The sequence below is a fragment of the Protomyctophum bolini genome (genome assembly GCF_963924005.1).
Source record: "Protomyctophum bolini genome assembly, chromosome: 9".
NCBI classification, from domain to species: domain Eukaryota; kingdom Metazoa; phylum Chordata; class Actinopteri; order Myctophiformes; family Myctophidae; genus Protomyctophum; species Protomyctophum bolini.
Genome location: NC_137870.1, coordinates 3,436,394 through 3,448,893, shown reverse-complemented (window position 1 = coordinate 3,448,893; position 12,500 = coordinate 3,436,394). Strand labels below are relative to the sequence as shown.

The following is a 12,500-nucleotide window of genomic DNA, read 5'->3' as shown; positions in this document are numbered from 1 at the left end:
TTTTCACGATTTAAAAAAAATAGCAGACCTACAAGCTCATAGCGCGCCACTCGGTGGCGCGCTATGAGCTTGTAGATCTGCTATTTTTCAATAGCTAAATTATAACATAATGTTTAAAAACACCAAGAGGTGTTCCCGCCCAAAGTGTGTTAACTTTGTGAGAGTTTATAATACGCCTCCCTGGAGATGGAACCTTGTCAGAAAGCCGGAACAGCCTCGTCTGTGTGCTTAATTGGAAGGCAGTGGGCATGTTTGCTGCATTTGCTTATGTTTTTTTTTAGCTGTTATCTTTAAAAAATAAATATATTATTATATATATATATCCTGCCCGTGTTCAGTGCTTCATACATTTTGACTGTTGTTTTACTTTTATGGCAATTACCGTATAAATAAATGAGATTTTCACTGATCATAGTTCATATACTGTATACAAGTATACTACTTGTGACTTGTGACTGTCATGGCAGACAGACCCCCCAGACAGTGTTTTGTGGCACGTTTGGTGTGGATTGGAGAAATGGTGTGCCTGTGTGGCCCCCCGGAGTGGCCCTTGGAGGTCCCTGGTGGTCCCTGGTGTGACTTGTCCTTATTTATGGTAGTACAGTGTCTGCGACTCTGCGCCATGTTTTGATACAGAGATATTATATAATAAGTAGCCTTGCTGAGCCATGAGGGGCCCATAGGGGGCAGGAGCCTATCTCCTGTTTCTGTAGCGTGAGGCAGCTTGATGTAAAAACAGTACAAGTACACCCCCTGGACATGACGCTAGTATGTCTCAGGGAATTAACCCCAACCCCAACCCTTGATGCTGAGTGTCAAGCAGGGAGGCACTGGGTCCCATTTTTAGAGTCTTTGGTATGACCCGGCCGGGGTATATATATATATATATATATATATATATATATATATATATACATATCAAAAAAGAGAGAAAAACCTTCCAAGGAAGGGACTGCACACTCCAGGGAACAGACTAGCACCTGACGAAGCTTACGGCGAAACGCGTCGTGCTAATAAATAAGTTTGATGCAGTAAGTTGTCCGTCTCTGTTCCCTGGAGTGTGCAGTCCCTTCCTTGGAAGGTTTTTCTCTTTTTTGATGTCTATGCCTGCTAACTAGACTTGCACCTCCTACGGGTCTTTTTGGATGTGCATGAGTCCCTTTTTTGTCTCATATATATATATATATATATATATATATATATGTATATACACACACCGCAATATATGCCATTCACACAAGATTTATCATGTTTAGGTACTAAACCCGCCTGTGCCAATGTGGAGAAGATGGCATTTCTTTTTTATTACTATTGATTCAGAAAGGTATCACTGATATTCACCGTATAGTAGCTATAAGTATAAGGCTTGCTTCCAGCTATGGTGGGCGCTTCAAATGTTCTCTCTGATATGAGCTGAGGGATGATAGGAGGAGCTCAATGGAAATAACTCAGTTCTAATGTTCTCTCTGATATGAGGCGAGGGATGATAGGAGGAGCTCAATGGAAATAACTCAGTTCTAATGTTCTCTCTGATATGAGGTGAGGGATGATAGGAGGAGCTCAGTGAAAATAACTCAGTTCAAATGTTCTCTCTGATATGAGGCTGAGGGATGATAGGAGGAGCTCAATGAAAATAACTCAGTTCTAATGTTCTCTCTGATATGAGGTATGAGGGATGATAGGAGGAGCTCAATGAAAATAACTCAGTTCTAATGTTCTCTCTGATATGAGGTGAGGGATGATAGGAGGAGCTCAATGGAAATAACTCAGTTCTAATGTTCTCTCTGATATGAGGTGAGGGATGACAGGAGGAGCTCAATGAAAATAACTCAGCGCGACCTTACGCGGTTATACGATATTTAAAATGAGTCGCAAATCTTTGAATATATATATATATATTCTTTCAGAGCCAACATTTTTAACTCAATTCTTTGCTTCTGCAAAGAATTCCTGCACTATACCTGCATCGAGTGATCTTGGTACACAGAAGTTGATCTATTGAAGATTCTGACCTTGAAAGTACATAATCTTTGTTTTGATTGTATTGCTGTATTGTTGTATTGTTCTTTCTGCTTTGGCAATGTAAACATATGTTTTCTCATGCCATTAAAGCCCTTTGAATTGAATTGAATTGAATTGAATTGCTTCTGGGGGGGGGGTCCCTGGAACAACATATTTTCAGATGGTGGCTCGGCGAGCCAACTACATACATTTTTTGAGGGTCCTTGCCATGAAAATGTTTCAGAACGACTGACGCATAGAAACACTGTCAGGATTTAGAAGACATTTGTAGAATCGACCTCAGGTGAAGCAGCTGTACTTAAAGCTGCCCAGACAGAGATGACAAATGTGAACACTCTGGCCTTTCCTTCTATAATAACGCAAACACACCAAAACAATGTCAATCAATGGCCTCATGCAGTGTTCTTATGGATGGTCCTTTGTGTGTGTGTTCTGTTCAGGTGAAGCAGATTATGGAGGAAGCTGTGACTAAGAAGTTTGTTCTTATGGATGGTCCTTTGTGTGTGTGTTCTGTTCAGGTGAAGCAGATTATGGAGGAAGCTGTGACTAAGAAGTTTGTCCACGAGGACAGCAGTCATATCACCGCGCTGTGCAGTAAGTACTCCACTCTTCTCCCATGTGATAATAAGTCTCTCTCCATCTCTCTCCATCTCTCTCTCTCTCTCTCTCACGCACAGACGCGCACACAGTCACACACACACACACACACACACACACACAGTCACACACACACACACACGCACACACAGCAGGTGAGCCTCAGTGCTGAGGTACACAGCACTTGACGTCACACTGCCTCTGACTGCTGCCTGCCGCATCAATGGAAAGTTAATAATTGCAGCGCGGAGTTAATGGAAGCTAATTTTAGAGGCAATCTGTGAAAAACTCTAGTTTTTCTGCTAAGGCTGTGTCTGTCTGCTGCTCCTCCCCCCCCCCCCCTTCTAGTACTAGGCGGTGGGATGGTGTGGTGATGGAGGGGGTGGTGTTGGGTGTGTGTGGGGGGGGGGGGGGGGGGTGTTATGTGGGTGAGTCATTCCTTAATTCCTGTGAGATCCATATTAGTACAGCCTGTTTAAGCCACAGAAACTTGTCTGGGTTCAGTCTGGTGACCCCCTGTGTGACTGTATACTGTTATAATACAGTGGACCAGTCAGTGTTGTTTTTGGCTTTAGTCATATATATAGTCTCTTGAAACGTTTTCATTTAGTTTTAGTCACATTTTAGTCACCTGTAATGTGTCTAGTCTAGTGTTAGTCGACTAAATATCATAAAATTCTTTCGACTTAATCTACAGGTGATTTAGTCGACTAAAATGTGTTTTGGCGGGCCTTGATGCCGTCTTAATGACTGATTTTACACTTGCTGAAAATAGCCGATCTGCTATTTTCAGCATGCATTATTGTAAAATGACTTATACTGGATCTCTTGTCCACTATAGTCCCTTCCTATAACATTTTAGTCTAGTTTTTATTTGTTCACGAAATTGTCAGTATATTTAGTCTTAGTTTTAGTCACTGTAGCTTAGTTTTCATTTAGTTTACATTTAGTTTTCGTCAGTGGGGAAAAAGGTAGTCGACGAACATTCTTCCGTCTTAGAAAACAACACTGCCGGCAAGATATAGGTCTTTTACCTTAATGGTGGGCCAGGGACAGTAAACCAGATTAAACCAGAACACATTAAACCATCAGTCTGTTTTAATTATAGATGTTCAATACTTTGATTGAGTGTTATTGGAGAAACCGCTTCTTCCACACCATCGTCTTCCTCCTGGCAGAGTCGCCATCCTCACCGCCGGCACTCTCTCTCTTAACCCATTCTGACCTGAGATCAGATTCATACGAGGTTTCCACTACTGGACACACACTGGTCTGATCAACCCATTCTGACCTGAGATCAGATTCATACGAGGTTTCCACTGGACACACACACTGGTCTGATTAACCCATTCTGACCTGAGATCAGATTCTAGAACAATGTCAGTCTTTCTTCGATTTAAAAAAAATAGCAGACCTACAAGCTCGTAGCGCGCCACTCGGTGGCGCGCTATGAGCTTGTAGATCTGCTATTTTTCAAAAGCTAAAGCATAACATGATGCCAACACCAAAATGGATTCCCGTTCAGAATGGTTTAATAATGGTAATCGTAGACGCCACAGAGGGATTGTATTTTACCTCCACACACAGAGCTATTGTACATTTCTATTTGCATAATAGTTTAAATCAATTTTCCCCCATTGGGCTGGCGTACAGTATACAGAGAAAGATACAGAGCAGTAAGTCTTAACCCATTTTGCGCAGGAACCCCTTTTGGTGTCAGCATCATGTCATGCTTTAGCTATTGAAAAATAGCAGATCTACAAGCTCATAGCGCGCCACCGAGTGGCGCGCTACGAGCTTGTAGGTCTGCTATTTTTGAAAAAATCGAAGAGCGACTGACATAGAAGACATTTTTTTTAGACCTGAGATCAGAATGGAAAACTGTCAGGATGTAGAAGACATTTTTTAGAATCTGATCTCAGGTCAGAATGGAAAACTGTCAGGATGTATAGAAGACTTGTTTAGAATCTGATCTCAGGTCAGAATGGAAAACTGTCAGGATGTATAGAAGACATTTTTAGAATCTGATCTCAGGTCAGAATGGAAAACTGTCAGGATGTAGAAGACATTTTTAGAATCTGATCTCAGGTCAGAATGGAAAACTGTCAGGATGTAGAAGACATTTTTAGAATCTGATCTCAGGTCAGAATGGGTTAAAGAACCACCATTCTTCTGTGCGTTAGAATCTGATCTCAGGTCAGAATGGGTTAAGGACAGGCCACAGCATGCTGCGCACCACGTTGTCCCTGCCACAGTGCCAGCCCGGCATGCAGAGCCAGACGTCGTCTACGCTATGACGTCACCGTGTCGGCGGTCATGCTAATCAGTCTTCTGCTGCAGTGGTGGGGGGAGGGGGGGGGGGGGGGGGAGATGAGAGGTCAGGTACTAATGAGCAGTGCTGATGTCATGGCATGGGGTGAGTCAGTGAAGCCCCCCCCCCTTCCCCCCTCCCCGTTGGCATTGCTTCTTAAGATGTTATAATTGTGCTGTATTCACTAATGAATGACGGATTAACCCATTCTGACCTGAGATCAGATTCTATAAATGTTTTCTACATCCTGACAGTTTTCATTCTGACCTGAGATCAGATTCTATAAATGTTCTTCTACATCCTGACAGTTTTCATTCTGACCTGAGATCAGATTCTATAAATGTTCTTCTACATCCTGACAGTTTTCTGAAAAAGCCATCTTTCTGTGACAGTCGTTCTTCGATTTTTCAAAAATAGCAGACCTACAAGCTCGTAGCGTGCCACTCGGTGGCGCGCTATGAGCTTGTAGATCTGCTATTTTTCAATAGCTAAAGCATAACATGATGCTAACACCAAAAGGGGTTCCCGTTCAGAATGGATTAATGCCATTGTTATCATTACAGAGCAGGAAGGAAGGAAGGCAGGGAGGGGTGTCTTCTTTTTCTGGCTTGTATTTCTTGCATCGGAGATGGAAATATTCATACTCCCTGTTTCTGAGGGATTTGATCCGAAGGGTGTTAACCCATTCTGAACGGTTTGGTGTTAGCATCATGTTATGCTTTAGCTATTGAAAAATAGCAGATCTACAAGCTCATAGCGCGCCACCGAGTGGCGCGCTACGAGCTTGTAGGTCTGCTATTTTTGATAAATCAAAGAACGACTGACATTTTTTCAGAATCTGATCTGTGGTCAGAATGGGTTAATCAGACCAGTGTGTGTCCAGTGGAAACCTTGTATGAATCTGATCTCAGGTCAGAATGGGTTAATCAGACCAGTGTGTGTCCAGTGGAAACCTTGTATGAATCTGATCTCAGGTCAGAATGGGTTAATCAGACCAGTGTGTGTCCAGTGGAAACCTTGTATGAGTCTGATCTCAGGTCAGAATGGGTTAACGTTGTGTAACGTTGTTGATTTAGTTTTGCATGGCATGCTATATATATATAGGACACAGTTGGGCAGTTTTTCCTGGACCTTTTATTGAGACGCATAGTGTGTAAGAGAGAGAGAGAGAGAGAGAGGGAGAGAGGGAGAGAGGGAGAGAGACGGGAAGCCGGGCGAGAGAACAAGTGGTGGTGGAAAAAGTACTCAATTGTTTTACTTAAGTGAAAGTATACCAATACTGCAATACTTCATTACAAGTAAAAGTATACGGAATTGAAAATGTACTTGAGTAAAAGTACAAAAGTATCGGCATCAAAATGTACTAAAAGTAAAAGTAGTCCTTGTGCAGAATGTGCCTTTTTCTAATCGAAAATCTCCAAAGTAACTCAAGTTTTCAAATAATTGTAGTGGAGTAAAAGTACAAATGTTGGCTCTGAGTAATGTTGGAGTAGAAGTAAAAGTACTGGAAATTGAAAATACTCAAGTAAAGTACAAATACCTCAACATTGTATATACACATAAGCACAGTATACTTAGTTACTTTCCACCACTGGAGAGAAGCAGACATGCAGCGAAGGTTGGCCTCATGGCGCAGTTAATCGGAGCGATGCATCGGAGCCTATATGTGGTTACGTTTGGAGCAGCGGTGGCCCAACGGTTTGCGGAGCGGTCTTGATATCGTGAAGGTCGCTAGTTCGTATCCCCGGACCGGCACGTTAGAATTACCACCGCTGAAGTGCCCTTTTGGACAAGGCATTGAACCCCTACCATGAAATGTTCTATGAGCAGGGCCTGGCTGTAAACAAGTTCTTCAGCTTAGTCCAGTTACCCTGCAGGGTAAACATAGTACCTTTAGTCCAGTTACCCTGGCTAAACATAGTACCTTTCCTTTCTTTACGTACGTGCTTCGACCACACTGACATTGATGTTCCCCAAATGGGGCCTTTTTTGCAGGATGGTTTGACAAACAGTCCAATCTTAAAGTATACACCCATTCACAGGCTGTGATAATGCATTTGCGACAGCCGAAGGCAGACGCACGCACGCATGGCACGCAAGCACACACGCACACACGCAACTTACTTAACCCCTCCGCTTAAGCCCTATATCTGAATCTTTCTTTAGCCTAATATAACCGTAACATATTTTTCAACCCACTAAAACCTGCAGGAACCGGGACCTGGATAATGGTCGCATAGCTTACAACATTGATTTATCAAACTGTACTTATTACTATACATACATACCGGTAGTATACTACAAATGTGTTCTATATGTGGTTCTCAATAGTACAGACAGACAGACAGACAGACAGACAGACAGACAGACAGACAGATCAGACACTAACGAAGTGAAACTTCTTATTTATACTGGCTGGTGTTAAACTCTACATCTTTCTCTCAATGCCCTTTTAAGTGTGTACTTGAGGGTGTTGATGCATCTATTCAACTGCCCGGGTGCGTGTGCTTGCTTGCGTGTGTGCGACTGTGCGTGCGTGGCGTGCGTGTGTGTGAAGGCACACTGCTGTCGTGGCACTGGCGATGTGAGCCAAGCTAAGTGCATTATGCCCAGAACAGAACAGGACGACCATTCTCTACTAGTCACGACTTCTCTTACACTGTAGGGTGCACTGTGTGTCTGACAGAGCTTTTACACTGTAGGGTGCACTGTGTCAGGGGGGGGGGGTAGGACCACTATACCAGTTGACCTGTAGTAAGTCTCATGGTCGGGGGGGTAGGACCAAGTCTAATGGGTTTTGGGATTTGTTTATAAACATTTTGGTATTTGTTTATAAACATTTGGGATTTGTTTATAAACATTTGGGATTTGTTTATAAACATTTGTGATTTGTTTATAAACATTTTGGGATTTGTTTATAAACATTTGGGATTTGTTTACAAACATTTGGGATTTGTTTATAAACATTTGGGATTTGTAAGTCTCACGGGGGGGGGGGTAGGACCACTACCAGTTGACCTGTAGTAAGTCTCATGGTCGGGGGGGTAGGACCAAGTCTCATGGGTTTTGGGATTTGTTTATAAACATTTTGGGATTTGTTTATAAACATTTGGGATTTGTTTATAAACATTTGTGATTTGTTTATAAACATTTTGGGATTAGTTTATAAACATTTGGGATTTGTTTACAAACATTTGGGATTTGTTTATAAACATTTGGGATTTGTAAGTCTCATGGGGGGGGGGGGGGGGGGGGTAGGACCACTACCAGTTGACCTGTAGTAAGTCTCATGGTCGGGGGGGTAGGACCAAGTCTCATGGGTTTTGGGATTTGTTTATAAACATTTTGGGATTTGTTTATAAACATTTGGGATTTGTTTATAAACATTTGTGATTTGTTTATAAACATTTTGGGATTTGTTTATAAACATTTGTGATTTGTTTATAAACATTTTGAGTTTTGTTTATAAACATTTGGGATTTGTTTATAAACATTTGGGATTTGTAAGTCTCATGGGGGGGGGGGGTAGGACCACTACCAGTTGGCGTCTGTGTGTCTGACAGAGCTTATACACTGTAGGGTGCACTGTGTGTCTGACAGAGCTTATACACTGTAGGGTGCACTGTGTGTCTGACAGAGCTTTTACACTGTAGGGTGCACTGTGTGTCTGACAGAGCTTTTACACTGTAGGGTGCACTGTGTGTCTGACAGAGCTTATACACTGTAGGGTGCACTGTGTGTCTGACAGAGCTGTTACACTGTAGGGTGCACTGTGTGTCTGACAGAGCTTTTACACTGTAGGGTGCACTGTGTGTCTGACAGAGCTTATACACTGTAGGGTGCACTGTGTGTCTGACAGAGCTTTTACACTGTAGGGTGCACTGTGTGTCTGACATAGCTTTTACACTGTAGGGTGCACTGTGTGTCTGACAGAGCTTTTACACTGTAGGGTGCACTGTGTGTCTGACAGAGCTTATACACTGTAGGGTGCACTGTGTGTCTGACAGAGCTTTTACACTGTAGGGTGCACTGTGTGTCTGACAGAGCTTATACACTGTAGGGTGCACTGTGTGTCTGACAGAGCTTTTACACTGTAGGGTGCACTGTGTGTCTGACAGAGCTTTTACACTGTAGGGTGCACTGTGTGTCTGACAGAGCTTATACACTGTAGGGTGCACTGTGTGTCTGACAGAGCTTTTACACTGTAGGGTGCACTGTGTGTCTGACAGAGCTGTTACACTGTAGGGTGCACTGTGTGTCTGACAGAGCTTTTACACTGTAGGGTGCACTGTGTGTCTGACAGAGCTGTTACACTGTAGGGTGCACTGTGTGTCTGACAGAGCTTTTACACTGTAGGGTGCACTGTGTGTCTGACAGAGCTGTTACACTGTAGGGTGCACTGTGTGTCTGACAGAGCTGTTACACTGTAGGGTGCACTGTGGCCCCTTTTCCACCGGTTGGTTCCAAGTGGGAACCGGTTCAGTTCTTTTTAGTTCTTAGTCCATGAGCCAGAGCTCCAAAATTGAAACGTTAATTATGAATTGAGTGGAGCAAAACCATACCTATATTAGATTCTTATCACCATGAAACTTCCCCAATTGAGTACGTACACGAAGACAATGATTTATTGTATTACAAATTTTACATTTTTAAATATGCAAATGAGGCATTATGTAGCAAAATATGCAAAATAATCGAAAATATGAAAAAGCTACTACTGTGGAAGGGTTATCATGTATTAATTTACTTATATTGATCCTATAAACAATTTAATATAGGGTAGAGTTTGCCCACCAATGTTGGAGCTCTGGCTCATGGACTAAGAACCAAAAAGAACTGAACCGGTTCCCACTGGGAACCAACCGGTGGAAAAGAACTGAACCGGTTCCCACTGGGAACCAACCGGTGGAAAAGAACTGAACCGGTTCCCATTGGGAACCAACTGGTGGAAAAGGGGTCTGAGTGTCTCACAGAGTCTCCTGAGCAGTCCTGCATCAACTCAACTCACTAATAGAGCTGCCTCATTATTCCCAGATGCTGTGTTGTTGTCGTTGTTGTTGTTCTTTTGGGGCAGCAAATTTAGATTTTTTTAGTTTGAGTCAGTCTTTTGAATAGTTTTCATTTAGGTTTTGGTCACATTTTAGTCACCCGGAATGTTTTAGTGTTCTCTCTTCTCCTCTGTCCCTGTCCATACTGTACTTGTGCCTGTGGTATACAGTATCTGTTCAGTGGCAGGTCATCACATGACCCCGAGCATCCTAATGAGCCAATTAGCACATGCTGATGATGCTGGGAGACTAACCCCCCCCCCCCCCCCCCCCCCCCAAAGCCCCCATCAGATCCATAGATCTGATGGACTTGAGAAAAGATTCAACAAATAAATGCCTTCTAAATCTTGACAGTTTTCTGAAAAAACCCCATGTCAGTCATTCTGAAACATTTTCATGTCAAGGACCCGCAAGATTATTATATGTAATTGTGGCCGCCGACCCCCATTTGAAACATAAATATGTAGTTCCAGTGACCTCCCAGAAGCAAAGATTTGAGTTAAAAATGTTCGCTCTGAAAGAATATATATTCAAAGATTTGCGCCACATTTTCATGATTTTTAAAAAATGGCAGACCTGCAAGCTCATAGCGCAGCACTCGGTGGCGCGCTATGAGCTTGTAGATCTGCTATTTTTCAATAGCTAAAGTATAACACAATGCTTAAAACACCGAAAGGGGTTCCTGTCCAAAATGCTCCTGCAGACTGGAACGCGTTTTTCGGGAAGAAAAAAACATCAGGAAAACTCAGCAAAAAATCTTAAAAAAAACACAGCATTGTGCAGGTACTTTTAGTCTTGATAAAATACAGAATCAACATCCGGTTAACTGCTTCATCAAGCAAACGCAGATTGATAATGAGCCAGGTGTTCTGTGAGCCTTTGATTAGACAGCTGTTTATAAGTTCAGCTGTCATCAATTCATTCATTATAACAGACCGCTGAAATTCAGCGATGCAGCCAATCAGAATCGAGCATTCAGCCGTGTAATCAACATATAAAGACAAGATGCACACCTGTTACTGTATCCCTTTTAACTGATTATCCACACTAGAGGCCCATTAAAGGGACACTTCACCCTTTTTGCAAAAATATATATGTTAATGATGTTTAGAACACTTTCCTGGGGGTCTTTATGTGTTTAATATGTGGTTTTAGCTATTTTAGATTGTAGCAGTGAGCCTGTTGTCTCTGATGTCATGGACACTGGGCTCACTACCTTCCTGGACTACAATTCCCATAATTCTTTGGTGCACTGCTCCTCCTTGTGGACAGGGGGAGAGCTGTCTTACTGAGACAACATGTAGTCCAGGAAGGAAGTGAGCCCAGTGTCCATGACATCAGAGACACACTGCTAAAATCTAAAATATCTAAAACCACATATTACACACATAAAGACCCCCAGGAAAGTGTTCTAAAGCTTCTAAACGTCATTAACATACATGTTTTTACAAAAAGGGTGAAGTGTCCCTTTAAGGAAGGAACACCGAGGACTCCCTACCTTTTAGGCCTCTAGTGTGGAAAGGATTTTCTCAGAGGAGACGATACACCAGAGCCTCAGCTGAGGAGTGAAAATGGATTTGCCCGGAAAGCCCTTAATATACACACACGCGCGCTTGTGCGTATGTACGTGCGTGCGTGCGTGATACTGTACACTGTAAGGAAGAGAAACAGAAAACCTGCACGCTAAATTAGAAGAGTATTCTTGCACTGCTCATATACTGTACACACTGTACAAATGAATGAAAGCAGTGCAGCTGCTTTCATTCATGTTGACTATTTGGCTTTGATCAGTACAGAGATTAAAATAGGGTGCGTTTTGCATCCCAAAAACGCAGTTTATAGTTAACCCATTCTGACCTGAGATCAGATTCATACGAGGTTTCCACTGGACACACACTGGTCTGATTAACCCATTCTGACCTGAGATCAGATTCTAAAAATGTCAGTCGTTCTTCGATTTTTCAAAAATAGCAGATCTACAAGCTCGTAGCGCGCCACGAGCTTGTAGATCTGCTATTTTTCAATAGCTAAAGCATAACATATTGCTAACACCAAAACGGGTTCCCGTTCAGAATGGGTTAAGGGACGCAATAAAACAACGACCTCTGCATCCACGGGATGCACTACTGTACTCAGCATGTACAGTTAAAAATATTGCGATATTTTGCTAGTTTTAGTTATTATAATAAACATTTCTTCTTCTGTTTTCTACATGAATATAACCACATTATAACCATATAAAATGAAATGGGAGTTAAATTCTGCAATCTGTAAAAAAATGGCTAAATATAACGTTGTTATTATAAAATCATAAAATGTCCCTGGGACTCATCTAAAACACCATCCCTGCAACCCGGGACTCATTACATTGCACACCTAAACCTAACCTTAACCTTTCGGTGTTTTAAACATTATGTTATAATTTAGCTATTGAAAAATAGCAGATCTACAAGCTCATAGATATTTGCTTCTGGGGGGGGGGGCGGGGGGGGGGGGGGGGTCCCTGGAACTACATATTTTGA

General features: G+C 42.4%; 2 protein-coding genes across 2 annotated transcripts in view; one reads left to right on the top strand and one right to left on the bottom strand.

Annotated features, from left to right (window-relative positions):
• Positions 1–12,500, bottom strand: part of tpst1 (tyrosylprotein sulfotransferase 1) — a 224,171-nt gene that overhangs the window by 18,287 nt on the left and 193,384 nt on the right. The gene's annotated exons all lie outside the window — the stretch shown is intronic.
• sgsm2 (small G protein signaling modulator 2) overlaps positions 1–12,500 on the top strand; it is a gene marked incomplete at both ends in the record, with an annotated part of 132,013 nt that overhangs the window by 10,510 nt on the left and 109,003 nt on the right. The window contains 1 exon segment of the mRNA XM_080771550.1: positions 2,541–2,616. Coding sequence (XP_080627676.1) covers positions 2,541–2,616 — 76 coding nt within the window.